Raw genomic sequence first — 25232 nt, 5'->3', positions numbered from 1 at the left:
TCTTGTGGTCCTGTCGGGCCAAAAAAACAAAATGTTGCTCTCAACAATGGATATCTAGGCTCTCACAACAATGAAGAATGCAGCAAAATGCATTATATGATGTGAATTGTAGAATTCCTTGAATCATTGAAGTTTTGAATGCAACTTATGCCCGAGGTTCATCTTGAGGGCATGCCTGCCTGAGCGTCTGCAACCATTTGCTGCCTCATACGCACTCTGTGAGTGTGGGGCAAATGTGGCCATCCATAGACTTGTGTTCCAATCGGCTTGATTGTATGTGGATGGTGTGGCCCCTGACTTGTCCGTGTGGTATCAATGGTACACACCCCACCTAGTGGTGAATCGCTCATGTGCACAACCTCAGGTTAGGCAAGACAACCCACTGAGTTTAAGCATATCACTAAGCGGAGGAAAAGAAACTAACAGTAGCGGCGAGCAAAATAGAAAGAGCCTGTAAGCGACTAAATTTTCCATTCTACTTTAGTCACTTAACCACACCTCTGACCACTTGGAGGAGTCTTATTCACAACCTCCATAAGTCCAATCCAGGACTTGGGACTTGCTAGCCCCGAGAATGGCATCCATGCCACTCAACATTTGCACTTGGTCCAAGTGCTCCACGTGTCCGATCCCATGACCGACACTCAAAGGTACCACCGACATAGCAGCCTGTTACGCTAAGGCCATGCCCAATCACCTTTGCCACACTGGTAGTCCAATACCACTTGCATCACCGTCTTGGCTCTCCAAGACTAGGCAAACCATCCGTGAGTGGTGATCTCAGATCCACTCCTTAGCATCCTTAGGATGCCCACCGACAAGGGGAATAGCCTTCCCCAATATCCCTCTGTCAGTCCCCACTAAGTCCCTTTCTGCCCTTGGCCGTGTTTGCCAACACTGCCACTGGATCGAGACCCACAGGCCCGACCACTAAGTCCCACGGTCCTCTGGGACTTCCTCACCACACGATTGTGTCCTTGGTCACTACCCCAGAGGACTGCTCCTCTTCCTTTCCACAGTCTGGGCCTTTGGGACAACATTTCGGAACACCGTGGCCTTATGCGAGCCACCTGGGTACTCTCCTCGCCTTCTGCCCTTGGGTGCTCTAGCCATGGGCTTAGAGCGGGTTCCGTTGAGCCACACAAGGTATCCAAGTAGGTAGTGCCACCCACACTTGGACTAGGAGCATCGGCCAGTCGATCTCCCGGGGGAACTAGAGCCGGCTCTTGAACACTACACCAAGCTACCCCGCTTGTCGGTCTGTGTTCACTCTAGTCTTGGACTTCCCAGTGGGCAGCTCATCACCCAGCACTGGGTCCGGCCTTCCTGGGCCAAACTGGCCTTTCCTGGCCAAACTGGCTCCACTGCAGTCCTCCCCCTACTATACTTTTGGAGCTCACCAAACCCCCCAGGGTCTGGGAGACGAACGCTTTGGGCTTTCACCCTCTCAGGCTCCGGACTCGGACTCGGACTCGGACTCGGACTCGGACTCGGACTCGGACTCGGACTCGGACTCGGACTCGGACTCGGACTCGGACTCGGACTCGGGCTCGGTCTCGGCCTCGGCCTCGGTCTCGGTCTCGGTCTCGGTCCCGATCTCGGTCTCGGTCTCGGTCTCGGTCCCGGTCTCGGTCTCGGTCTCGACTTCGGACTCCATCTCGGACTCCATCTCGGACTCCATCTCGGACTCCATCTCGGACTCCATCTCGGGTCCATCTCGGACTCCATCTCGGGTCCATCTCGGACTCCATCTCGGACTCCATCTCGGGTCCATCTCGGACTCCATCTCGGACTCCATTTCGGGTCCATCTCGGGTCCACCTCGGACTCCATCTCGGACTCCATCTCGGACTCCATCTCGGGTCCATCTCGGACTCCATCTCGGACTCCATCTCGGGTCCATCTCGGACTCCATTTCGGACTCCAACTCGGGTCCATCTCGGACTCCATTTCGGACTCCAACTCGGGTCCATCTCGGACTCCACTTCAGACTCCAACTCGGGTCCATCTCGGACACTTCCACGTGTCATGTTTTGGTCCTTTTGGGTCCCTTTTTTGGAGCCTCGCTTTTTGCTCGCTTCGTGTTCGTTCCTCGAGCACTTCGTTGGGAGTTCCACTCCCGCTCTTGACTTTTCAAGTCGGAGCTTTTGGTCCAAACGTGTTACGCTCGTTTGGCTCTCGCTTCGGCCACTACCACGTGGCGCCCTTCCGGCTCCACTTTGGGGCCTAGGGATTTTGTGTCTCACAACTCCACCACCCATAGACGAAGTTCGATGTCCTCATCGAACGGTAAACCATTTTATAAAGTAACACCCGCACGTGTTACCATTTCCATCCTTGGCACCTAGCCAATACTTGTCAAGGGTTTGACATTGAAGGCTCACCATGCCTTTTGCATATTCTTCAATGGTTTGACACCAAAGGCTCACCATGCCTTGCCCATCCTCTAAGGAGGGTAGTCTCTCCAACTTAGAGACTGATTGGACCACATGTAGTGGTTCTCTCTTTTTATTGGTTTAGTTCCTGCTAAACCTCTTAGAGACCCTTCTCTAAGTCAATCCCACTACTCCTTCTAGAGTAGTCTCAATTTCCATCTATTGAACGTTTTGCACCTTGAAACTTTTACCCTTTTGACTTTTGGAAGTCAATTCCCTAGGTGTCTCCAACACCTTGCCTTGCACCTTTTATGCAACTCCACTTCCCATCCTAGGAAGTTCTCTACTCGAGGGCACCATCATCCTCTCTTCTATTTCGTGCCAAAGTTCCAGTTATCATACTTTGTGCTAGGGCTATTCATGGCCCTATCATTTGGCTACCTTACCGCTCCCTCCCTTGGAGCTTCCACTTTCGCCAAATCGGAGCATTTCGGAATCCCTCCTTGGAAACACACTTCCTTTCCCGCAACTTGTTAGCGTCCAACACATTAGTGTTCCTCGCCTAACTTTGTCACTTGGATTCCTTCCAAGGGATTCCACGGCCCTATCTTGGCCACTCATCTTTTGCTCCTATCCGTTGATTGTTGCACCAAGCAACACCAAATCTCTACCTCCCTCCTTGAGGTATTGTTTCGGTTCCATAGCAAAGACTCTTCTTTGCCAAGTCCAGAGGATGTTCACCCCTAGTACGTCTCTTTAGCATCTTCTGCTATGGGCTCTATCCACGGCCCAACTTCGTGACCCTCCCATGGGTCTTTTATAGAGACTACTTTCCTCGGACTCACTATGCCATCGCACGGACATAGTTTATTTCCCTTAGGTGCTCTTCCCACTTGGTCATCACGACCAAGCCACACCATCCTCAATAGTTCAAATCAACACTTTGAACTAGAAACCTTATTCCTTAACCCAAACAAGGACCTTGTCCTTATTTAGCCACAAGATCACCTAGTGATCTCACCTCGGCACCTTAACAGGTTTGCCAATAGGTACTAGGTCTTCCAGACCTTTAACTTGTTAACTACGACCCTGGGGGCATCCCCCACACTTGGCGGTGCGCCCAAGCCAGCCCTTCCGGCCAAGGGTCCATAGCAACTGAGATTAGGTGTCCCCATCTCACTCACCACGTCCTTGGTGCCACTTGCACCAAAGCGTTCAAGTTAGATATGCCGAGCTTTCACACTAAGCAATCTAACCGTGCATCACGACTCCGAGGCATCCCTCGCTTGGCGGTGTGCCCAAACCAGTCTCCCCACTGAGAGTCCATGACCACCGAAATATGAGTGTCCTCATATTCCAAACCATCACCACGCCCTAGTGATTTGGGACTCGAACCCAAGCACTAGAGGGTCGGGACTCGAACCCAACCTCCGTATATGCATCTACGGACGGCATCACACAAGATGCCTGGCGTGACTCCCCACGCCGGTGCACCAACTTATTTTTAAAGCGCGCTACAGATCACAGTTTAGGAACCTAGTTCCTCCACATTGCCAAGTCCTCTCACTTGACATGTCTATGATCATGCATGGACTCCTCCATGCTCGGCCCCATGGCCCACCCTTTTTGAAGTTATCACCTTCAACTAGGGTATTTGTTCCCCTGACGTGCCAATCTCGCTTGGCAAGTTCTCGGACCACTGTAACATGGTTCCTACATAAGCGTGAAAGTCCTTGACCATCGACTTTCGTTCAAAGCCCTCTCTTTGAACACTCGGGAACTACTTCCCTAACCTTGATAGCCTTGCCTCATGGCAAGCTTCAAGACCACGCTTCTGCTGCGCCACTCTGATTTCGCGCGTTCCATGAACCATTTACACTTGGCCTTTCTAGGTACTAAGCTACCTAGAATCGTCTTTGGGAACCTTGAAGGAACTCTGTCCCTCACCTTGCTAAGGCCTCCCTTTTGCAAGCCTTCCAAATGCCACATAGTCTAACATGGACAATTCCATAACTTAGACTCTCCATGGCATCACGATTGCTAGCGGCAACACCCTTGAGCCCCCACTTGATTCTCCACTCCCAGCTGGCATAACCAACCTTGGTTATGCCCTTCGATTTCTATGGTTCAGTTCCATCCCAATACTACTTGCCTTTGGCTTCACACCTTTCCTTCGGTCATTCTCCTCCAGATCAGGAGGATAGCTTTGCACTTTCTATCATGCCTTAGCAAGTATTCTTAGGGATGAACCTACCCAATAGCCCAGGGAGTGGTTCCTCAATCCGGGTATGCTCACCTTATAATCCCACACACTGGGATTACATTGTTGCTTATGGGCCTTTACATGCCCATCACTAGCCTTGCCAAAATTCCATTTTTGGCTTTGTCCAACTTGGGTAGACAGTCCTCTCCTGTCTCCGCAACCTTGGACATTTGGATAGCACCTTCTATCCATCATTCGCTAGGGACTTAGTCCCTTGGGCTTTATCCATTGCCCTCGCGACATCAAACACCACCTCCTGGTGTTCTAGAGTGTTCGGGTGTTCCAATGACGGCTTCCTTGACAATGAGTATTTCCTTTTATGACATTGACTTACTATATCGCAACATAAGCAACTTATCCCTAGTAAGGGTATATCCAACTTCCCTATGCCATTAAGAAGGCTTGGGTAGCTACCTTCTACCCGTTTAACCAATTATTTTGCACCTCTTGCTTAGTTGCCTTGTAGTTGTCAAGTCCTACAATTCATTGCTGGTGCTTCCACACCTCCATCATTATCTGGGTCACCACACTCCAACTGCATGCTCTACAGCTTAGGCTATGCCATTCCCATTTCTATTGGGATTCCTTTGGCAAGTGGTTCTCATGAACCCACCAACATAGCCTCAAGGTATCATACCTTGGCACATTTGGTGTCTCCACACCATCGGCTTAACGAGCCTACCTCTATGACACTTCTTCTTTGTGTCTAAGTCTTTGCCAAGACCAATACCACTCTTTCTCATGCCAACCATCTGTTAGCACTGCACCATAGAGGTCACACACAACTTTGTGTCAAAGTTGTTTTCTTTTTGGGAACACCTTTCCCACGACTTTAGCATGGCACATTTTGCCATCGATGAGATACCCTCTGTTCTCATCCTTGGATCCTATGATCCCCCCCCCATCCTTTGTGGGGTACAACACACCTCAGTCCAAATGCTTCCATCAGTCCTTTTAGGACCATTTCTTGACTCTAGTTGAGTCGTCTAGCAGTTTTGGACTTGGTTAACCCACAGACCCATAAGGTCCTACTTGTGAGGCACTAGCTCACTGGAATACACTTCTTGCATTCCTGTCCTACTCAAAAGGACTATTTTCACAAGTGTTACTCTAACACTTGCTTTTGTTCTCTGGGGGCAACCTTTGCCCCTTAGGACTACTTGTCCATGTGATGAGAATACCAACTCATCTCTAAGTACACCCCCCAACTCCTTGGGTTGTTCCAGCATTTATTAAAGGTAGCCCCGGCTACCATTTCAAGGACTTGAGTCCTCTTCCGTATTTGACCTCCCACGGTCATTACTTTTGGTCTCACATTCATGAGCACCAACCTCAACTATATGAGGATAATCTTGTGACTCCTTTATTGTTTTGGAGTCTTTATCTTTCCCGTGATCCCAACTGTAGTTGTTTACCACAACTACATTAGCCAGTTTGCTAAGTCAAACGCTCATCTGGATCACATCCTCAACTCTTTGAGGAAAACCATATACTGTTCCCAAGATCCCAAAGTCGTTCCATTATTGGCCCTTTTCTATCCACCACCTCGTCTACAAGTTCACACATGAACTGTAATGGAGAGCTATGTCTTCCCGACTTGCTACTCCTCAAGGATAGGCCCACTCCTCGGACCTTCCGATGCCAACACTAGTGGTGATATACTTGAGCACCAATAAAAGTCGGACTAAGGAACAGCTCCGATACCAAGTTGTAAGCGACTAAATTTTCCATTCTACTTTAGTCACTTAACCACACCTCTGACCACTTGGAGGAGTCTTATTCACAACCTCCATAAGTCCAATCCAGGACTTGGGACTTGCTAGCCCCGAGAATGGCATCCATGCCACTCAACATTTGCACTTGGTCCAAGTGCTCCACGTGTCCGATCCCATGACCGACACTCAAAGGTACCACCGACATAGCAGCCTGTTACGCTAAGGCCATGCCCAATCACCTTTGCCACACTGGTAGTCCAATACCACTTGCATCACCGTCTTGGCTCTCCAAGACTAGGCAAACCATCCGTGAGTGGTGATCTCAGATCCACTCCTTAGCATCCTTAGGATGCCCACCGACAAGGGGAATAGCCTTCCCCAATATCCCTCTGTCAGTCCCCACTAAGTCCCTTTCTGCCCTTGGCCGTGTTTGCCAACACTGCCACTGGATCGAGACCCACAGGCCCGACCACTAAGTCCCACGGTCCTCTGGGACTTCCTCACCACACGATTGTGTCCTTGGTCACTACCCCAGAGGACTGCTCCTCTTCCTTTCCACAGTCTGGGCCTTTGGGACAACATTTCGGAACACCGTGGCCTTATGCGAGCCACCTGGGTACTCTCCTCGCCTTCTGCCCTTGGGTGCTCTAGCCATGGGCTTAGAGCGGGTTCCGTTGAGCCACACAAGGTATCCAAGTAGGTAGTGCCACCCACACTTGGACTAGGAGCATCGGCCAGTCGATCTCCCGGGGGAACTAGAGCCGGCTCTTGAACACTACACCAAGCTACCCCGCTTGTCGGTCTGTGTTCACTCTAGTCTTGGACTTCCCAGTGGGCAGCTCATCACCCAGCACTGGGTCCGGCCTTCCTGGGCCAAACTGGCCTTTCCTGGCCAAACTGGCTCCACTGCAGTCCTCCCCCTACTATACTTTTGGAGCTCACCAAACCCCCCAGGGTCTGGGAGACGAACGCTTTGGGCTTTCACCCTCTCAGGCTCCGGACTCGGACTCGGACTCGGACTCGGACTCGGACTCGGACTCGGACTCGGACTCGGACTCGGACTCGGACTCGGACTCGGACTCGGGCTCGGGCTCGGTCTCGGCCTCGGCCTCGGTCTCGGTCTCGGTCCCGATCTCGGTCTCGGTCTCGGTCTCGGTCTCGGTCCCGGTCTCGGTCTCGACTTCGGACTCCATCTCGGACTCCATCTCGGACTCCATCTCGGACTCCATCTCGGACTCCATCTCGGGTCCATCTCGGACTCCATCTCGGGTCCATCTCGGACTCCATCTTGGACTCCATCTCGGGTCCATCTCGGACTCCATCTCGGACTCCATTTCGGGTCCATCTCGGGTCCACCTCGGACTCCATCTCGGACTCCATCTCGGACTCCATCTCGGGTCCATCTCGGACTCCATCTCGGACTCCATCTCGGGTCCATCTCGGACTCCATTTCGGACTCCAACTCGGGTCCATCTCGGACTCCATTTCGGACTCCAACTCGGGTCCATCTCGGACTCCACTTCGGACTCCAACTCGGGTCCATCTCGGACACTTCCACGTGTCATGTTTTGGTCCTTTTGGGTCCCTTTTTTGGAGCCTCGCTTTTTGCTCGCTTCGTGTTCGTTCCTCGAGCACTTCGTTGGGAGTTCCACTCCCGCTCTTGACTTTTCAAGTCGGAGCTTTTGGTCCAAACGTGTTACGCTCGTTTGGCTCTCGCTTCGGCCACTACCACGTGGCGCCCTTCCGGCTCCACTTTGGGGCCTAGGGATTTTGTGTCTCACAGAGCCCAGCTTGGAAATCGGGGTGTCTCTGCACCCCAAATTGTAGTCTGGAGAAGGATCCTCTACAGCAGACCGGGTTTAAGTCCTTTGGAACGGGACGCCAGAGAGGGTGAGAGCCCATTCATGTTTTCCAAGATTCCTTTTGCTACTATTCTAGTGTCACCTACAAAGGCACTAGAATTCAACTGGTTTTCTACCATTGCAGCTGTATCTTGCAATGAGTCCTAATACCCAAGCAACACCATCCCTTCCGGCCCTTCTAGTCTGGTTAGATAGTGTGCTAAAGTATCAGCCACAAATACGAACAAAAAGGAGCCAATGGACACCCTTGTCTTACTGATCATTGTAACTTAATTGTATTGCCAACTGTCCCATTTATTGTGACTTTGCTTGTTGCATCATAATAGAGAGTGCAATCCATCTTATGAATTTATCCAGAATTCCAATTTTTTTCCATTCTTAATTGTAAGAACTCCCAATCCACTATATCATATGTTTTCTCAAAATCTGCAAACCTCAATACTTAACTTATTCTTGAGTTAGCAACACTGTCAATATGTTATCTACCAACTGTCTCCCTTCTACAAAGCCATTCTGAGTATCATGTATTGTTAGGAGAATTGATCTTAATATTTTAGCCAAAGCCTTAGCTATGATCTTATAAAGTGTATTATGCATTAAAATTGGCCTCCAATTCTAGTCTGACTTTGTCAATTGCGCTTTTCATATGGGCAAAGCTGGTGTCTATACAACAAAGTCTGTAGGCAACAGGCATGCTTAGGCAGAAGCCTGGCCAAGGAGATGCCACTCTCTAGTGACAAGATCACAAGATGGAACATTTTGGGAGTTCATTTTGTCAAGAGAGTAGAGCTCCTGCAAACAGTGCTTGATCCAGGATCCATAGGAATAGAGGAAATCCAAACTCACCTTAGTACACAATTACTGTTGTTAGAAGCACGAAAAAATCATCACTGGTTTCCAACCTGGCATTCTTTCGGCCGGCTGGCACCAAAGATTGACAAGGCAAAGCTATGCACATCAGACGCAGTTACAGATCTTCCGTATCCAGGCACCTGGTTACAGACTCAACCAGGTAACACTTTCAAGGTGCTTTTGTAATCCTCATATACAGCCAGGCGTTTCCTTTTTTGGTTTTTATTTTCTTTCAGAAACACCTTATAAAAGGTTAGCACAAAGGGATTCAGCTACCATGCCATGTTTAGTTTAGACAGATGAGGGATTGTTTTGAAGATACTATGAAAAAAGAATATGTTTAGGATCCAATCTACAATACTTCTGCTACCCAAAACTCTTAACGGTATCAGCTGTGAAAGGCTTTCAAAGTTCTGGTCAAGGTGTCATAACGGTACAAGCTGATTTTCCTTTTCCAACGGTGGCTCCACAAGCTGAAAGTAGCCTTCGTGCCATGATGACGTCGGAGCCAGACAAATCCACTGCCACGATGAGTATGGACACGCGCTTCAATTTCTTGTATGAATCAGTCTCCTGCATTAAATTTCTCTATACCTTGGTGTTTGTGTTGGCTACTTGGCGGAAGTGGTCGTGATCAGCTATGGCTTCTACTGAATCGAAGGTGATAGCCGGGCCTGGCTTTTGGGACTACATTCTCATTTGCGCATCACTCTGATCTGCAAAGCTTCTACAACTGGAGGATGCAAGCAGGCCCTACTCTGACTCCAAGACGCAACCAGCTTGTTCTACTCTCCAGCCAGAGGGCTTCTTGCTTGGGGATGGAGCACGCTCAAAGCCTACTCAAAGCTCTCCAGGCTTCACTGGTCCCGGGTTTCTTCGTGACCAAGTTCAAGCCCATGCTCGAAAAGAATCCAGATTGGCTCTCGGTGGAGAAGCTTGGTGATTTACCATCTCCGAGTTCGTTGGCAAGCATCTCCGATAAATGTATGGATCGAGTCTACTCCAGGAGGATGGTGTCTCTCTGGAGCGACGTTTCCAAAAGCAAGATGGAAAAGATGGCAGGGATCGTGAAGGGGAAGCATTGCTCCAGCTCCCGATACGAGTTCATTCCTGCTCAAGATCGTCCTAACGCTCAAAGACGTGGCAATCTTGTGCAAGGGTGTAGTAGGTGGAACATATGTTGACAAGAACTTCCTGGATTTGCTCAAGAGAAAGATTGGGTGCTTGGAAAACTTTGATGATCCATGAGCTCACAAGGTGGTGACTGGGGTCACTTGGGAAGAGCAGCTCACCAGCTGAAGTCAAGGTGTTTGAAACCACCCGAAAGCTCTCTAAGGCGTGGAAGAAGTTGGATGAGCAGCTGGAAGTACTATGAGATCAAGCTTAGCAAAGAACTGAGGGTCATCTTTGACACCAAGGTGGACAAGGTTCTAGCTAAGCAGCTTGATGCAAGCATAAAACATATCTTTGTGGTCGGGAGATGCCCGTACTTGATGAAGATTGAAGAGGAGAGCAGTGATCGCGCCTCCAGGTGCTGCCATTGCAAAGCGTAGTAGTGGCTCTCGGGTTTGGGAGCGCTGGCGTTGTTTCCAGAATCTTCACGAAATGGTACAGTTGTAGTTCTTGTCAGAGATTTGAAGGTGACTGAGGATTACAAATTCATGGAGTTGAGAGGTGCAAAGATCGATTTTTATATTGATCAAAAAACCATGCCAATTCGACAACGTCAACCGAGAAGCTCTTCCTCTCAGGGTTTACCAAGAAGAGAATTTTGTTCATGGGGTGAACATATTAGCTTTTCTATCAAGATGACAAATTTGCACAGTAACCTTAAAGCTCCTTTTACTGACTTCAACAAATTAAGAGCAGCCATTAACGAGGGAAAAGTTTAGGCGGAGATATATTACACGGCTAGACAACGATTCTAGACAACCTAAAGTGGGTGAATTCGATTCCTCCTAGGCCCGCTCCCCACGGATGCGCCGGGCCAACTGGATATCCTTGGGCATGATAGTCACCCTCTTGGCATGGATAGCGCACAGGTTGGTGTCCTCGAAGAGGCCCACCAGGTAAGCCTCGGCCGCCTCCTGCAACGCCAAAACAGCATGGCTCTGGAACCTCAAGTCGGTCTGGTTCCACAAACACCCAAGCGTCAGAAGAAACACAAGCAAGACAAGAGAACCCACCTTGTAGTCCTGTGCAATCTCACGAACCAGCCTCTGGAAGGGCAGCTTGCGGATAAGCAGCTCGGTGCTCTTCTGGTACTTCCGGATCTCACTGCGGATGCGGACACAGGCATCGCATTAGAACGCTGGAGATCGAGAACGCTGGAGAGACGCATGACTTACCGGAGTGCAACAGTTCCTGGGCGGTAGCGATGGGGCTTTTTGACACCCCCAGTGGTAGGCGCAGACTTCCTGGCAGCCTGAAAAGGCCGAGACGATCGTCAGAACCAGGCCGAATCGACAATCTGGAGGGAGAGACAAACCTTTGTGGCGAGCTGCTTCCTGGGCGCCTTTCCTCCGGTGGACTTGCGAGCGGTCTGCTTGGTACGCGCCATTGTAGATTGACCTACTGGAACTCAAGCCCTAGGACTGGCACTATTTATATTAGCACTCACGTGTTTGCTCCCGACGGTCCCGATCACTTCTTACGAAACGCACGGGCACGATGTGTTTTAGAAAGCACGATCCTCGTGAACCGTGCTGATTGGCTGAGCTCAATGACGTGGCAAAAACTATTTAATTATAGGAGGATTCATTTAGTTTTTAGACATAAATTTTAAGATGTATTTCGATCTTTTTCTTCTTCCTTGTTCTGTTGGCCTTTTTCTCTCCTTTTCTTTTCTTGGGCACCTCACTCTTGTTCTCCTCAGGAGGCTTCTGCAGTGTCATTCGTGACAATTGGAAAGAAGAAATAGAAACTTACATCTTTTCTTTTCTTGGGCACCTCCACGCTGTTGTTCTCTTCACTCTTGTTCTCCTCAGGAGGCTTCTGCAGTGTCATTCGTGACAATTGGAAAGAAGAAATAGAAACTTACATCTTCTTCATTAGCAGTCTCCTTTGTGCTGGCAGCATCGATCTTGTTGATAATGGACTTGTCTATTTTAACAATGTTCACAACCTCGCCCTCGACATCTTCTTCACGGCAGGTTCTGGACGCCGGAAGCAAATTGCCAACAGCTGGGTTATGATATGTGACCCAGCTCTTAACCGTCAAAACCTTTTCGAACCCGTCACCCTCAATCCCCTTTGACCTCAGGCACTGCCCAAGCTTCTCCTGCATCTCTAGAGCTGATAAGCTAGCAAGCTCTTTGGTGGTCATGGAGAAGTCGATCAATAGAGCCTTTGCCGACTTGAAGTCTCCATTGAACTCCCTGACCAGCTTTCGATAGCCCCACTTCGTGAGCTTGTCAGCGTTCGCTTCTTCCAACAGACCCAACTCGACAAGAACTTGCTTATCAATTCCTGGTGCCACATCTTTTGTTCTGAGTTGCCTGGCCTTTATACGTCGACCAAGTGAGTTGTACATCTCAGCTTTTGTTGCAAATCCATCCCACCACTCTTGTGGCATCACACCCTCAAAGCTCAGACGCCATGCATAAGCTCGACTTGGGAAAACTCTCGTCTCCATCCTATTTGCAGCAGCCCTAACCCTAAACCCTAAACCCTTGGCCTCCATTTCTCTTGATAAAAGAACATTCCTAAATATTCCCTTCTCCGTTTGAAGGTTCAGCGGAGGTTTTTGCCGTGCCTGTCCTCGTCCTTCCGCTTGTGTTGCTGGACCCCCTGGATAGCCTGAGCTGCTTGTCTGGAAACACATCAATCAATCAATCAATCACAAGACTCAAAGCCAGCGTAAAGACGTACGCGAAATTCAGAGCAGCTGCATTTGCGGACACCAGAGCCGCGGCCAGAGCGTTCTGGCTACTCAACGATGCACCGCCAATGCTCCGAGAGTCGGGCTCAACCTATTGGCGACACAATACGCAAAATGAAAGGCATGAAACGAGAAAGAAAGTCTCACCTTATCCCACTTGCTTTTCTTGTTGGTCCTGCTTTCAGGCTTTGGAGCAGCCGCAGCAGCCGCCTCGTTCAAGGATGGTATTGATGCGTTAACGTTTACTACAAGCTTTGCACCATCAGAAACCACAAACTTGTGTGCCACACGTACCACAGACCTTTCTGCTGCATCATCTTCGCGGCGGCAGCGAGAGTGTTCGCTCGCACAAACTCCAGCTTCTGGTTCTGCTTCCTCTCCATGTCTCTACGGTCGAATTCCCGTTTCTGCTCGAGTGCTAGAAGAGAAGACTCGGGTCAGGATCGAGGTACCGAGAGCGCACGCATACTTACCGAGAGCGTCATAGAAGTCCTCGGGATCATAGCCATGTGGATCAAATATCTCCTTCTTGAAGCAGCTCCCGAGCTGATCCACGCCCTGGTGGATTACAGCACGGTGCAAGAAGTCGGGATTCCGGTAGCCTTTCGAGTTTCGGAGCTCGTCGTTGAAACTCCTGCCAGCATCTTTGAGCGACAAGAACCAGGTGAACTTGTCCTGCAAAACTACGATGAAACACGTAAAGGAGAAGGAAAAAAGAGGGAGACACCCACCTGTAGCTCGTCAGAACACTTGCATGTTGGTGGAGATGGAAGAAAATCTGCGACTAAGCTCTCGTCGAGACACACGAGCTCTTCTTGTTGCGGCGTGACTTGTTGTCGGTGCTCTGGAGGAAAGGAATTTGGATCTGGCGGAGCCACAGCGGTGGCGGTGGCGCCGCCAGCTTCTTCTTCTCCTTCTTCTTTCGAAACTCCTAGCTCCGCGGCCTAGCGCAAAAAACAGAGCAACTCACTGCCTTGGAACCCATGCCACCACTCACCTCCACCTCTGTCGCCTCGTCGTGCGCGTAATCCACAATGGCGGCAGCCTCCTTGCCCTCCTCCTCCTCTCCATCGTCGTCCTCGTCTTCGTCGTTGTAGAGCGAGAGCAGGGCAATTCCCTCCGCCTTGCGCTTCATTTGCTGGAAACCCTAGCCTCACTAGGGAACTTGGCTATGGCGATTCTGCTGGACGAGGAGGAGGAGGAGGAGCTGTGGTGGATTCCCGTCCCCACGGCGCAGCAGGGCCGCTGCCGCAAGGTATGCATTGGAGGCGCGCTGTGCTCCGTGCTCAATGCAGCGATGGATTTTCACCACCATCGTAGGTATTGTTGGAGCTCCATCGCTGTCTCTCATGAAGCTTCTTGTTTTGGCTAGAGCGTCGGGATGGTCTCTTCCAGCTCGCCAGCGCTCTTGGAGCGGACAGCAAGAGCCTGGTACCATTGGTCACACTCCACAATCTGGGGAGCTCCACGAGCACACACGGAGCACACACCGAGGAGAAATCCAGGCCGGCCAAGCCGAATGGATTTGTTTTCAGCAAGGGCCTGGGCTTCGCGGGACAGGTATTTGGCCTCTACTCGAGCTCTCGCAGCTGCCTTGTGGGTGTGGAAGAGAAGCGGTACCTCAAAGACCTTCCATTCTCTTGCTCTTTCGTCAAGAGGTAGGCTCGCATGCATCTAATCTCCTCTTTACGGGATTATGGTGCTATGGTGACAGGTTTCTGTCCAAGATACTTCGCGTCGAGGCTTCCAAAGGCCCAGCGTTTCACTTCTATATCAATCACGATGATGCAAGTATGCTTTGCATGTCCTAGGTGAAATAGAGAGATCGACACAAGCCTCGTCGCTAAACTCGGTCGTGTGTTTTATCTTGTGTCATGCCAGAGGCGTATCTCAACCGCTTAAAGGTGCCCGACATGGAGATTGGTTCCGTTCCCTTGCATCTCGCATATAAGTTCTTTAAGGTAAAAAGTTCCTCAACACTGGTTTCTTTCTTTGTATTAATACGTTGCTTGTTTTGCTCACAGGAAAGGCCTTCGCTGTTTAGTTTCATCCCTTCGAAAAAACAGGTAGCTGCGCTGCGCAGCTTATCAAGTGACAACTCACATCCATGCCTGCAGGTAGATCTTGCCAAAACCATTATAAAGAAGGAGCAAGGTGGAAAGGCCGCTCAACAATTTCAAGGTGTTCCGGTGTTCACATCTCACTGTTTGAGCATTCTTGTCGTTGGGCCTAGTGGTGCGCGGTGGTACGTTAACGTTTTCTTCCTTGAGTAAGATATAATGCCGTGGTACAGGTTCAGGCCACATTTTTTTAAAAAGGAAGAGCTGGACGGGGTGATTAGATCGTCTATGGAACATCACTATCAGTCACTGATTCGAAATCGACGGGCTCGAAGACACAATCAAGTGAGCGACTTCCCGTCGGATATGGCTGAAGATGACCTCGAGATGCTGGAGTCACAAGACGTATATTTGCCTAGCGAATTTTCGTACTGATAAAATATTCTATGTTCACAGATTCAGGATTTTGTAGAGGACATGGACGAATGGAGCTCTGTGCTCGAGTCGATCATGGCCAAGGCTGCACAAATGTATTTTCAAGACACCTTGGATAGAGCCATTTTTGGGAACAAGTGGTGCAGAATGCTAGCCGGAATCCAACCGAGCTTTCCCATCTTAGTGGACTCATTCGAGCGAAGGTACTCTTGAAAGCTGTTCTCACAAGGGTCATATCGTGCTGCTTACAGGGTGACATCTGAGACGGAGAATGCCGTTGTCAGCCACCACGAACAGAAGAAACCTCACAAAGGTAAAGAAGTTCTTCTTGGATTTTGGTTCTGACTGCTGTGTTTTGTTTTTTGGCAACAGCCAGTGGATGGTTTGACAGATTGGGACTCAACTTGCCACCTCAAACGTGCGTTGATCCGCTAATTTCTATATATGCGTTCTCACTGACGCTGTTATCGTTCTCCAGGCCCGAAGACGAGGAGGAGCTAAGCACGCAAACTCCACATCTAACTGTAGTCGCCGGCATTGCTGGAAGTTCCACAGACCAGGTGGTGAAAGCCGCGTCTTCTGCGATTCAAGAGGCCAGAGACAAGATTGAGAGGAACGAAATGACTCTGGAAAATCTTTTCATTGCGGACTTGGGTGGTCCTCATATATGGTCCAATCCCAGCGCGGGGCTGTCCGGACTTGGAGGAGGATCATCTGACGAGCGTAGCGAAGCATAGATAACTGTCAGCTGTGCTGGTGGTGTTTGAGCACATCGCGGACCTCGAACGCAGTCCGGCTTTGGACAACAATGTCATACATGTGTGTCGTCTTCAGCTTGGTGAAGTCCGCCGGCAGCGAGATGAAGTATGGCCCGTTGACGCTGCGAAAGTACTGCCGGCTCTCCTCCGCCTCGGAATCACACCTCTCCCATCCCAGCGCGAAAAGCTTGTCCTCGAGCAGATCGAAAGACGTGATGACTTCGTTCGTGGCCCGGTACACGAGCTGCTTCTTTGGCGGCTCCCAAGCCTTGAAGTTGTCCAGCGGTTGCTTCATCGGATTCCGCACAAGCGTGGCCACGCCGTCTCGAAACAGCCACACACCCGACATACCACCACACTCCCTGGAGAGGAAACGTTAGAGCGCTCAAGCTTGCGAAGAAATGGGAAGGAAAGAAGCTGCGAACAGGAGTGAAGTTCTGCGAACCTGAATCGACCCGCCCCAAGCCGAGACTGCGACTGACAAGGAGATCACAAGCGCGAAAAGCAAAGCATTGCTCGGTGACAAAGTCAAGAGAAAAATGATTGCTCGAGCCACTGTAGGCGCCGACTAGTGAGGGAGCGAACGAGAGGCCGATCCATTTGGAGCCCACGACATCCCAGAAAGGTGACGCATCTCATAATTCCCCCACTCAGCTCGCGGTGCCCCGCTGGTCGGATCCACCAACAGATAACTGCTTTGCTCCAAGTACACACGTCCGTACGATGGCCCACTATGTTGTCACCCGTGCCGCCGAGGCCGAGAGGACCGCAAGCCCGCGGTTGAGATCGACGAGTCCCTCCTCGCACTCGGACACGAGCTTCTCGAGGGAGCCGTCGGCGCGAGCAGTGGTAGCAGCACCATCTTCCACGGAGGTGGCAGTGGGAGAAGTTGAAGTTTCAGAGACGGCGGCGATGGCCGCATGCGAGTCCCGCAAGCTACGAAGGTTGCGAAGCAGCTGCAACCACCGGAGGATTGGAGGGTTCAGTACAGTTGATTGGTTTTCACGTCTCTCACCTTGAGGAGGAGTTTATACGACTCCAACAGCCGGTTCGCAGCCGGTCCCAATCCATGCAGCTGGGGCAGCTCCATCGTGTGTGTCCAGGGTCGTATTTCCTGCGGGGTATACGTGATCACAACAAACATACATCGTACGAGAGCGAAAGAAAGAGAGGGAGAGCGCGGGCACCTTTGAATATATATGATTGAATACTTTGGCGGTCTCGAGGAAAGATTCCAGCTGCGCCTTTAATTCGTTCCCAGCCTCGGAATGGTCTTCATTCGGGTTGTAGTTTTGCTGAACCAATGGCAGAACTTAGCGGTTTTGGATCCGAGTCAAAGCAGCACATGAAGCTCAAGCATTAAAAAACGAGAGGAGAAACCCACCTTCGAGGCCAGATCATCAACAACCTGCTGGAGATCGGCCAGGTGCTTGACATAGTCGGCGAGTTTGTTTTCTAGCTCGGACACATCCGGCCTGCAAACAAAGTCAAGGTCGAGCGTTAACCAGACAGACACAAGACGCGTCACTTACACTGGGAAGCTCGTCTGGATCTGTACGTCGGGCGGGAAGAGCTTGCATTCCTCGGAGAAAACTTGGGCCTGCTTCTCCGAGATAGCATCAAGGAACTGGATGTCTTTGGCAACCTGGTCATCCACACTATAGGCACGCACGAAACGAGGATGAGGGTGGTGGCGTTCATACGGGTTTGAGAGGAAAGAGCACGAACCTCCATTCCGGATTGTCAGCGACGCAGCTCGCCTCAACCAGGTTGACAATCAAGCGCAGCATCTCGGCACGACTTTCGTAGCTCCCTTTACCCTGTGGTGGAAGGAGCATTGGTTTGCCGGATCCACAAAATCCACACACTTTAAGCCAGAGTTACCTGGACAGCGTCTAGATCCACAGTCGGTGTCAAGCCCAGAAACCGGGCGATCTCGGCTAAATCTGCGAAAGAGATGAAAAGGTCGTCGCCTTTGTCACAATCACAATCTGGATTCGAGAATGGGCTCACGCTGTGTTCGCGCAGATTCTTCGTCCCGCTCGGTGCCATCGCCCTGTGGTCCTTGCTGCGTGAAAGGCGACTTATCCCCTAGGAGCCTAATCAAACACCAAATGCCCAGAGAGCGTGGCGTGGAAAGGGCGAGCAAAGCTCAAGAACTTACTTGAAGAAGAGCCACTCGAGCAGCGCATAGCGCTCCAGGCCGGCGTAGAGCAGCGATTGCGCCGGCACCGAAGCTCGCGGGTAGTCGAGCGCCATGAGCTTGCTCTGGACCTCCTCCATCGCAAATGTAGATGCTAGAGCTAGGGCAAGGCGACCATGGAAGAAGTCTCAATCTTCTGTTGCTTTTACCTATAATGTATGTATGGTTGCTCCCTTCTACAACCCAGGAAGGAGAACAAGAACAAGAATCCAAAATCCAAGAATGTGGGATGCGATCCAGCGACGGATCGCGCCGGCCCACCGGTGCTCACGAATCTCCCTCTCCCTCTCTGTCTCCCTCTCTCTCTCTCTCTCTCTCTCTCTCTCTCAGGCCACCATGGAGAGCGCGAGCGCCAGTTGCGGGTGGCGATGGCGGTAGCGGAAGAGATCATAGGGAGCCCAGAGGCTGTCGAGCGGGCATGGCGTGCCCGAATCCAGGCGCGCCCATGGCTTGCCCTTGCCGCTCCAATGCAGCAAGCTCACTGGCCCCGGGTGGAGATCCCGGCAGCTGCCCACCACGCAGTCCCCGCCCAGGCCGTGCTGGTTCCACCGGTGCTCGATCGCCTCCACCTCGCCCGCGAACACCAGCAAGAAAGGGGGCAGCGATCCCAGCTCGTAGATCTTGCTCTCCTTGCGCACGTCCATCCAGGCCTCGAGCATGGCGGTATAGCCGCCGCGCCGCCACGCGCGCAAGTCCATCACCATGACGCCGGTGTTGAAGTAGCAGGGCGTGGAGGACCTGGCCGCGAAGGTGGACGCCAGCGTCTCGTTGCTCCAGAAGGCGGGCGTGAAGTACCTGGTGAAATTGGCAGCGCAGTACTCCGGGGCGCCCAGGACGTGGCCGTCCCGGAGCTCCGTCCGCCATAGCTTGGCAATGTCGTCCACCACCACCACATCGGAGTCGAGGTAGATGACGCGGTGGATGCACTCGTCCAGCATCGCCGCCAGGTAGTTCCGCGCGTAGTTGAGGGGCTGCTCGAGGTCGGAGCGCACGCTGGAGGAGATCCGGCCGCGGACCAGCGCCTCCTGGAACTCGTACGCCTTGAACCTGAGGTACGGGAACGTCTGCTTCACCACGGATTGGAGCGCGTCCATGGGCAGCTCCTCGGGATGGTGATCATGCCCGGGCGACGCGATGAGGAAGTGGAAGACGATGCTCTCGGGGCAGACCGCGTGCTGGACGATGGAGAGCACCGCGGCCATGGAGCCGCGGAGATAGGCGCGATCCAGCGTCATTGCTACGTGAATCGCGCCCGGATCATGGCACCACCCGGGCCGCTGCGCTGGATCTAGCCTCTGCCGCGGGCACTCCTTGCCGTTTCGAAACGCTGGAGCCTCGTGGAAGAGCTGCTGCTGCCCGAACTGGGAAGATCGGATGGCCTCGGCCGCGGGAGCCCACGAGTGCATCGCCGGCAACAAGATGGTGAGGAGCACCAGCAGCGCCCACACCATAGCTGAGCTCCTCTCGATCTTCCTGATCTTATAACTTCCACCACTTTGCGAGAGCTGCGATTGGAATCCTTGGTCCTGGCGATAGAGCTAGCAACCTAAAGGGATGGATCATCCTGGGGCCTAAGTATACGCGGCCCCTAAATTAAGAGCGGCGTATATTTGTAGCTGCATTTTGGCTTTCGAATCCAATGGCTTCCTTGGATAACAAAAATGGGAAAATTTATAGCTCCAGGGGGGAAATGGAATATCCACCAGCATAATCTCCCTCTCTGTTTGGTGCCAGATTTCAGATTTTCGGGTTCTTCCTTTTTCCCATGTCTCACATCAAACATGCGGCGCGGCAGCTGTAGCATTTTCCCCTCTGTCCTTTCGGAACCGTACATTGCGTACGTACGCATTAGGGCGAAATAGCTCTGCGCCATCCGTCGCACTCAGCACTGTCTGCGTCGCTATTGAGCTGCATCCCGGTTGGCTCCTTTGACCGGCGCTGCGTACGCTCTGGTCAACCCAAAGACCGCCGCAGCCATTGTCCGTGGCATGAAAGGTGGCCATGCAAAAACAAAGCAATGTAAATTTTTTGCCCGGCCAGCCCACGCTGTTTTGTTTGCCCGGCTAGCTGGCTGGCCGAGTTCTTCACTTTCAACCAAAGTAAGTCTTGCTTTGATTTGCGTTGAGCGTCTACAGTACGCCAATTTCTTGTTGCTCGTCTCCTCTCCACTGAGCATAAATAATTGCGGAGAAACTTTCGGTGATGTTTACGTTGAGCTCGCAAATGTCAATCCATTTAGTCGGACTTCTGCGGCATACGCATAGAGGAATCCCAGCTTCTTCCTCTCTTTCTCTTTTCTCTTTTCTCTTTTAATAAAGAAAGGGAAAGCAGAGTTGAGGCTGTACCTGAGCGAGCGAGTCCCATGCCCAGCCCCACTGGACATAAATTTGCATTTTCAACTTCATAAAGCTAAGCAAATACGAAGGCAGAGATTATCGTGCGGTATAAGATCCCATTGTGACCAGTCTTTTGAACTCTACCATCACTTAAGATCCCATTTCGATCGATCTTTTGAGCTACGGATAACACAAAGCGGTGCTTCTTTATTTTTAGATTTCCAGTCTATTGTTTGGTGAGGGGGTGCAATTCATTCCTTGACGACTCGGCAACAAACGGGGGAGGAGGAGCCCTCCCCCCGGGAATTGGGGAGGTGAGCGGAGTTCTTCTCTCTATTTTTTTGCGTTCCTTTCGTACGCCGCCAGGGCAGTGACCAATCGCGGAGCAAGAGCAAATGTCCGTCCCATGCGTACACCTGATCCTTTCAACAACCGTCAAATGCAGAAGATTTTCTATTCCTCCTCTCTCTCGATCAGGAATGAAAAGGCTGTCGCACCGCCAGCCAGCACCCACCTCGGATCACCTTTGGGAAATATCAAAAACCCCACCCATCCAATCCAATCCAATTCAATTCAATCGTGAGCTCAGTTAGAAGTAGTATAATAGTTCACGTGGAGAAGAGAGCGTAACCACATCTATCCGATCTTTCCACCGCCTTTGACTAAATGCGGCGGCCGACGCAGCTTTGCCTGGATCAAGCACCATGAATTACGGAGGGGCATTCAAACGAGACTTCGCGGTCGTAAACGAAGTCGTCGGTCCACTGTTGCCTCCCGTTTAAACACCATCCTGTTTCAGTCTCTCTCCACCTAGCTGGCAATGATGTGGCATGATTACATGGCATTTCTCTCTTTCCACTCCCGTCTGCATCTATCCGCCCGACGACTGTGGTCTTTCTCCGCTTTTGACCGGCACTTCTTTGACGTCTGGAGTTTGGAAACATTTTTTTCCATTGTGCGTCTTTCATGGAGAAAGAAAAGAACTTGAACAGTGAGACAATGGCATGTCTATCTCCACCACATTTGATTCCTCTCCATGATGATAAAGCTGAGCAAAGATCATCGCCCATCCACCTGCGAAGTTCCAATGGATCCCCAAGAGCATGCTTGAAAGCTTGCAAGGCATCCGTTGGAAAAATAAGACTAAGGATGATCCAAGAGGAGAACACACTGTAGAAATAGTTACAAGCTCCACTGTGCAAAGAAGCATGCCCATATTCCATAAAGCCAGAGCTAATAGTACCACTAAACTCCACAAATTCATAGAAACTTCCATATGATCATTGTAGCTGCCCCTTGAGAGCAAAAAAAAAGAGCACTTTCAATCTAGCTGCTGCTGCTGCTGCTGCTTGGGTCGACCAGCATTTCCATTCCAGAGAAGAACCTAAAACCCCCTAGAGAAGAGGGTATCCCAAAGTCTGCCAATCTAGAGGAGCAAAGCAAAAGGAGAGATACGTACACACTGGTTGGCATTGGACGCAAAGTAAAAGAACCCCCTTTTCTCTCATCTCTGTTCTGTGAAAGAGACTTTGGTCCAAGTTAAAGTGTTTGGAAGTAATGTTGTGTGGCAGCACCAGAGAGAGAGAGTCGGACGGGAGTGGAAAGAGAGAAATGCCATGTAATCATGCCACATCATTGCCAGCTAGGTGGAGAGAGACTGAAACAGGATGGTGTTTAACGGGAGGCTCCACTGTTGCAGTGCTCTGTTTTAGGGCGTTGAAACTTCTACTAGGGCTGTACTTTGTACTAGCGATCGGCACAACGTGTGTGTACTGGAGTACAGTTGGCGTGTTGCGCCCGGCTCTAGCAGAATAATTCAGCTATCGATAAATCCTATCCCATTCCCATGGTTTGGAAGTTCAAAGGCTAAGTTGAAAGCTTGTCTTAGGTATGGCGCGATGGATCAGCGCCGCCCTGCTGCTCTGGGCGGGGATCATCCTCCTCCACCTCGGCGCGGCGCAATCCCACGGCGGATCCCATGACGATGATGCGGATGCGGATGCTGCTGCAGCTGATCACGATTTGCGAGACAAGGGTCTCATTCTCACCAAGGTATGGTGCTTGATCATCGCGTTCGTGGCGACCTTCTTGTCTGGAATCTCGCCCTACTTCTTCCGCTGGCATTCGTCTTTTCTGGTGCTGGGCACGCAATTCGCCGGCGGTGTCTTCCTGGGCACCGCGCTCATGCATTTCCTCTCCGATGCCAATGAGACATTCGAGGAGAGGACCAGCAAAAGCTATCCTTTTGCTTACATGCTCGCCACCGCCGGCTACTTGCTCACCATGCTCGGCGATTGCATCATCTCCAGCGTCTACTCCAGGACCGATGCTTCTCGCCACCACGCTGATCCAGCCAAGCTACGCGATGCCGAGGCCGCCACAGCCACCGCTGGTAAGTCATCGCTACGTGCTTCTCTCGTTTCTTCCTCATTTCCGCTGTGATCGTCGGGGAAAGGCGATGATCTCACCAAGGAGGGTTCTACTGTTGTAAGTGAAGTCGTGTTTCTTCTAGGCCGACACTGACAAAATGCTGCAAATTTCCAGGGAGACAACACTCTCAACATGAAGAACATCGTCACCGCACCCGCCATCGTCAAGGAGGCGTCCTTCGGCGATAGCTTGCTACTCATCATCGCTCTTTGCTTCCACTCGGTGTTTGAGGGAATCGCGATCGGCATTGCAGGCAAGCTGGTTGACGATCCATCTCATGCGTCCTCGTGATCGATTGTGCTTCGCAGCGACCGAGCGAGACGCATGGAGGAATCTGTGGACGATATGCCTTCACAAGCTATTTGCCGCCATCGCCATGGGAATCGCGCTGCTCAAGATCATGCCCAACAGGCCCTTGCTCTCCACCTCGCTCTACTCCTTCGCATTCGCCATCTCCACGCCGATTGGCGTCGCCATTGGGATCATCATCGACTCCACGGCTCAGGGAGCGGCCGCGGATTGGATCTACGCCATCTCCATGGGAATCGCGTGTGGAGTTTTTGTCTACGTAGCCATCAACCATCTCCTGGCCAAAGGATTTGTTCCCGATCGCGCATCATTCTGGGACACATCATTCTACAGATTTTTGGCGGTCGTGCTTGGCGCCGCCGTCATAGCGGTGGTCATGATCTGGGACTAGAACACTACACACTTTTTCACTTTCAAAAGGCTGTCACACGTTTTTTTATATACGTTTAAGTGTAGAGAGATCACTGTACGGTGTCGTCGTCCGTCTCAAGAGCTGCTGCCAGAGAGCCAAACGTTGGGTGCGACGTAAGTGTAGCCTTGGAACATGTCGATATCGGCTGCTCGAGGGGTGGACGCTGGAGAATCCTGCGCCGGAAGCTTGGTCCACTTCTCGTCAAAGTTTGCAATGCAGGCCCGGCCTTGGACGACCGGCACAAACTTTGGCTGGATCAATCCAGCGTCCAGTTTGCTCCAGTTGATACACTTGAACCACTTGTGCCGCTTGATATCGCAGCTCCCGCTCCCGCCACTCCCGAGTCGCTTGCTGGGGTCCTTGTGCAAGAGCTGCAAAGAAAAAAATACGATACAGTCATGCTCTGCTCGCATCCATAGACTTCCATGCTACGTACCCCTTTCAGCAGAGAATGGACTTCACTTGACAGGTATCCCGGGAGTTTGAGCTTCCCTTTGATTATCTCTTGCTGGAGCTTGTTTTTGTTGCGATTGGTGAATGGGGGCTGAGCGCAAACACGAACACGACGTAAACAATTGAAAAAGCAAACGGATGGTTTCTCTTACCATGCCGTGTAGCATCTCATACACCAGGATTCCAAGGCTCCACCAGTCAGCTGCCTTCCCATGTCCCTTTGAGAGTAAGATCTCGGGTGCCATGTACTCAACCGTGCCGCAATAAGAATTCGTTCGATCCGATTCTTCAATCTCTTTAGCTAGCCCGAAATCAGTGAGTTTGACCTGTGCCATCAATCCAGAGTGTTACATTTCGAGTAGTGCCTCGACTCGAGTAGCTTACATGGCCGTCAGCGTCGAGAAGAATATTTTCAGGCTTTAAATCCCTATGTACAATGCCTTTCGAGTGTAGATGTGCCACTGCGCTCACAATCTCTGCTGCATAGACGCGGCAGAGATCCTCGCTGCCAGGCAAGGAAAGTAAAAAGCTAAATGCATGAAGGAAGCGAAAGACAAAGGTACCTGAAAGTCCCCTGGCGATAGAGCTGGAAGAAAAGATGGCCGCCATTTATGAAATCCAGAATGAGATACAGCTTCGTTTTGGTCTGGAAGAACACTGCTCGCTCACAGCAAACCACAAAGCAAAGCAAAACTCGAGTACCTGGAAGGAGCATCGCAGCTGAACGATGAAAGGGTGCACGATCTTGGTCATGATGTCTCGCTCGGCCTTCATGTAGTCGACATAGTTCTTCTCCAGCACCTTGTCCTTGCGCATAACCTTCATGGCATAGATGTCGCTACTTCCCTTCAAGCGGACCTGGAAAACTTTCCCAAAGGCGCCCTGACCCA

At 51.3% G+C, this 25232-nt stretch overlaps 9 protein-coding genes and 1 non-coding gene across 13 annotated transcripts in view; 3 read left to right on the top strand and 7 right to left on the bottom strand.

Moving 5' to 3' along the window:
• Positions 1–35: 35 nt before the first annotated feature.
• LOC112341187 lies at positions 36–189 on the top strand. Its single transcript, XR_002990456.1, has one exon. It is a non-coding gene; the product is annotated as a 5.8S ribosomal RNA (ribosomal RNA).
• Positions 190–10891: 10702 nt separating this feature from the next.
• On the bottom strand, positions 10892–11635 carry LOC9662777 (histone H3.3). Of its 2 annotated transcripts, XM_002987002.2 has the most exons (4): positions 11555–11635; positions 11415–11491; positions 11253–11343; positions 10892–11195 (listed from the first exon to the last, which is right to left on the bottom strand). In XM_002987002.2, exons 1-4 carry the CDS (start codon positions 11624–11626, stop codon positions 11025–11027), a joined length of 411 nt encoding a protein of 136 aa, XP_002987048.1. In that variant the 5' UTR covers positions 11627–11635; the 3' UTR covers positions 10892–11024. The 2 variants fall into 2 exon arrangements, with proteins under 2 accessions (XP_002987048.1, XP_024516642.1); XM_024660874.1 differs by having other exon boundaries at positions 10892–11343; positions 11555–11632.
• Positions 11636–11834: 199 nt separating this feature from the next.
• On the bottom strand, positions 11835–12772 carry LOC112341176. The gene is made up of 3 exons (XM_024660873.1): positions 12107–12772; positions 11995–12060; positions 11835–11948 (listed from the first exon to the last, which is right to left on the bottom strand). Exons 1-3 carry the CDS (start codon positions 12746–12748, stop codon positions 11835–11837), a joined length of 822 nt encoding a protein of 273 aa, XP_024516641.1. The 5' UTR covers positions 12749–12772.
• Positions 12726–14093, bottom strand: LOC9662825 (SAP30-binding protein). The gene is made up of 7 exons (XM_024660845.1): positions 13944–14093; positions 13678–13890; positions 13420–13621; positions 13248–13364; positions 13094–13191; positions 12937–13037; positions 12726–12877 (listed from the first exon to the last, which is right to left on the bottom strand). The coding sequence occupies exons 1-7, from the start codon at positions 14079–14081 to the stop codon at positions 12799–12801; spliced, it is 948 nt and encodes a 315-aa protein (XP_024516613.1). The 5' UTR covers positions 14082–14093; the 3' UTR covers positions 12726–12798.
• Positions 13950–16255, top strand: LOC9662776. The gene is made up of 11 exons (XM_024660842.1): positions 13950–14262; positions 14319–14604; positions 14661–14737; positions 14828–14907; positions 14971–15012; positions 15064–15191; positions 15240–15411; positions 15463–15644; positions 15693–15754; positions 15814–15859; positions 15920–16255. The coding sequence occupies exons 1-11, from the start codon at positions 14118–14120 to the stop codon at positions 16176–16178; spliced, it is 1479 nt and encodes a 492-aa protein (XP_024516610.1). The 5' UTR covers positions 13950–14117; the 3' UTR covers positions 16179–16255.
• LOC9662775 (flowering-promoting factor 1) lies at positions 16186–16548 on the bottom strand. The gene has a single exon (XM_002987000.1). It carries the CDS (start codon positions 16546–16548, stop codon positions 16186–16188), a length of 363 nt encoding a protein of 120 aa, XP_002987046.1.
• A 171-nt stretch (positions 16549–16719) lies between these two features.
• On the bottom strand, positions 16720–18717 carry LOC9662774 (AUGMIN subunit 7). The gene is made up of 9 exons (XM_024660843.1): positions 18364–18717; positions 18213–18298; positions 18084–18145; positions 17928–18019; positions 17732–17857; positions 17584–17674; positions 17387–17494; positions 17215–17313; positions 16720–17155 (listed from the first exon to the last, which is right to left on the bottom strand). Exons 1-9 carry the CDS (start codon positions 18480–18482, stop codon positions 16931–16933), a joined length of 1008 nt encoding a protein of 335 aa, XP_024516611.1. The 5' UTR covers positions 18483–18717; the 3' UTR covers positions 16720–16930.
• On the bottom strand, positions 18525–20506 carry LOC9662824 (probable galacturonosyltransferase-like 6). Its single transcript, XM_002986998.2, has one exon. The coding sequence runs from the start codon at positions 19851–19853 to the stop codon at positions 18729–18731; it is 1125 nt and encodes a 374-aa protein (XP_002987044.1). The 5' UTR covers positions 19854–20506; the 3' UTR covers positions 18525–18728.
• A 1997-nt stretch (positions 20507–22503) lies between these two features.
• LOC9662745 (zinc transporter 11) lies at positions 22504–23918 on the top strand. Its single transcript, XM_024660850.1, has 4 exons — positions 22504–23130; positions 23194–23225; positions 23283–23421; positions 23477–23918. The coding sequence occupies exons 1-4, from the start codon at positions 22629–22631 to the stop codon at positions 23866–23868; spliced, it is 1065 nt and encodes a 354-aa protein (XP_024516618.1). The 5' UTR covers positions 22504–22628; the 3' UTR covers positions 23869–23918.
• LOC9662744 (serine/threonine-protein kinase AtPK2/AtPK19) overlaps positions 23860–25232 on the bottom strand; it is a 4128-nt gene continuing 2755 nt past the window's right edge. The window contains exons 2-7 of one of the 3 annotated variants that reach the window (XM_024660847.1): positions 25045–25224; positions 24906–24988; positions 24727–24847; positions 24495–24668; positions 24326–24433; positions 23860–24260 (exon numbers count right to left, since the gene is read on the bottom strand). In XM_024660847.1, coding sequence (XP_024516615.1) covers positions 23964–24260; positions 24326–24433; positions 24495–24668; positions 24727–24847; positions 24906–24988; positions 25045–25224 — 963 coding nt within the window. In that variant the 3' untranslated portion in view covers positions 23860–23963. Of the gene's footprint in view, positions 24261–24325; positions 24434–24494; positions 24669–24726; positions 24848–24905; positions 24989–25044 lie in introns of all 3 variants that reach the window. The other 2 variants (XM_024660848.1, XM_024660849.1) reach the window with 2 other exon arrangements.

This window comes from Selaginella moellendorffii, unplaced genomic scaffold (assembly GCF_000143415.4).
Source record: "Selaginella moellendorffii unplaced genomic scaffold, v1.0 SELMOscaffold_78, whole genome shotgun sequence".
In the NCBI taxonomy this organism is placed as follows: domain Eukaryota; kingdom Viridiplantae; phylum Streptophyta; class Lycopodiopsida; order Selaginellales; family Selaginellaceae; genus Selaginella; species Selaginella moellendorffii.
This window is presented reverse-complemented; position numbering and strand designations above follow the sequence as displayed.

Bases quoted from the DNA above. Each gene is read 5' to 3' on its own strand.
- LOC9662777 (XM_024660874.1), bottom strand. From the start codon at position 11,626: ATGGCGCGTACCAAGCAGACCGCTCGCAAGTCCACCGGAGGAAAGGCG. The intron at 11,492-11,554 runs GTTTGTCTCTCC...CGGCCTTTTCAG, and splicing joins GGAAGCAGCTCGCCACAAAG to GCTGCCAGGAAGTCTGCGCC. The intron at 11,344-11,414 runs GTAAGTCATGCG...CCGCATCCGCAG, and splicing joins CCAGGAACTGTTGCACTCCG to TGAGATCCGGAAGTACCAGA.
- LOC112341176 (XM_024660873.1), bottom strand. From the start codon at position 12,748: ATGGAGGCCAAGGGTTTAGGGTTTAGGGTTAGGGCTGCTGCAAATAGG. The intron at 12,061-12,106 runs GTAAGTTTCTAT...ATGACACTGCAG, and splicing joins AGACTGCTAATGAAGAAGAT to AAGCCTCCTGAGGAGAACAA. The intron at 11,949-11,994 runs GTAAGTTTCTAT...ATGACACTGCAG, and splicing joins TGCCCAAGAAAAGAAAAGAT to AAGCCTCCTGAGGAGAACAA.
- LOC9662825 (XM_024660845.1), bottom strand. From the start codon at position 14,081: ATGAAGCGCAAGGCGGAGGGAATTGCCCTGCTCTCGCTCTACAACGAC. The intron at 13,192-13,247 runs GTCTGTGGTACG...CAAAGCTTGTAG, and splicing joins GAAGATGATGCAGCAGAAAG to TAAACGTTAACGCATCAATA. The intron at 13,038-13,093 runs GTGAGACTTTCT...TGTCGCCAATAG, and splicing joins AGAAAAGCAAGTGGGATAAG to GTTGAGCCCGACTCTCGGAG.
- LOC9662776 (XM_024660842.1), top strand. From the start codon at position 14,118: ATGGCGATTCTGCTGGACGAGGAGGAGGAGGAGGAGCTGTGGTGGATT. The intron at 15,192-15,239 runs GTACGTTAACGT...GCCGTGGTACAG, and splicing joins GGGCCTAGTGGTGCGCGGTG to GTTCAGGCCACATTTTTTTA. The intron at 15,645-15,692 runs GTACTCTTGAAA...TGCTGCTTACAG, and splicing joins GTGGACTCATTCGAGCGAAG to GGTGACATCTGAGACGGAGA.
- LOC9662775 (XM_002987000.1), bottom strand. From the start codon at position 16,548: ATGTCGGGTGTGTGGCTGTTTCGAGACGGCGTGGCCACGCTTGTGCGG.
- LOC9662774 (XM_024660843.1), bottom strand. From the start codon at position 18,482: ATGGAGGAGGTCCAGAGCAAGCTCATGGCGCTCGACTACCCGCGAGCT. The intron at 18,146-18,212 runs GTGAGCCCATTC...TCTCTTTCGCAG, and splicing joins AGAATCTGCGCGAACACAGC to ATTTAGCCGAGATCGCCCGG. The intron at 17,675-17,731 runs GTAAGTGACGCG...CTTTGTTTGCAG, and splicing joins ATCCAGACGAGCTTCCCAGT to GCCGGATGTGTCCGAGCTAG.
- LOC9662824 (XM_002986998.2), bottom strand. From the start codon at position 19,853: ATGGTGTGGGCGCTGCTGGTGCTCCTCACCATCTTGTTGCCGGCGATG.
- LOC9662745 (XM_024660850.1), top strand. From the start codon at position 22,629: ATGGCGCGATGGATCAGCGCCGCCCTGCTGCTCTGGGCGGGGATCATC. The intron at 23,226-23,282 runs GTAAGTGAAGTC...GCAAATTTCCAG, and splicing joins CCAAGGAGGGTTCTACTGTT to GGAGACAACACTCTCAACAT. The intron at 23,422-23,476 runs GCAAGCTGGTTG...TGTGCTTCGCAG, and splicing joins AATCGCGATCGGCATTGCAG to CGACCGAGCGAGACGCATGG.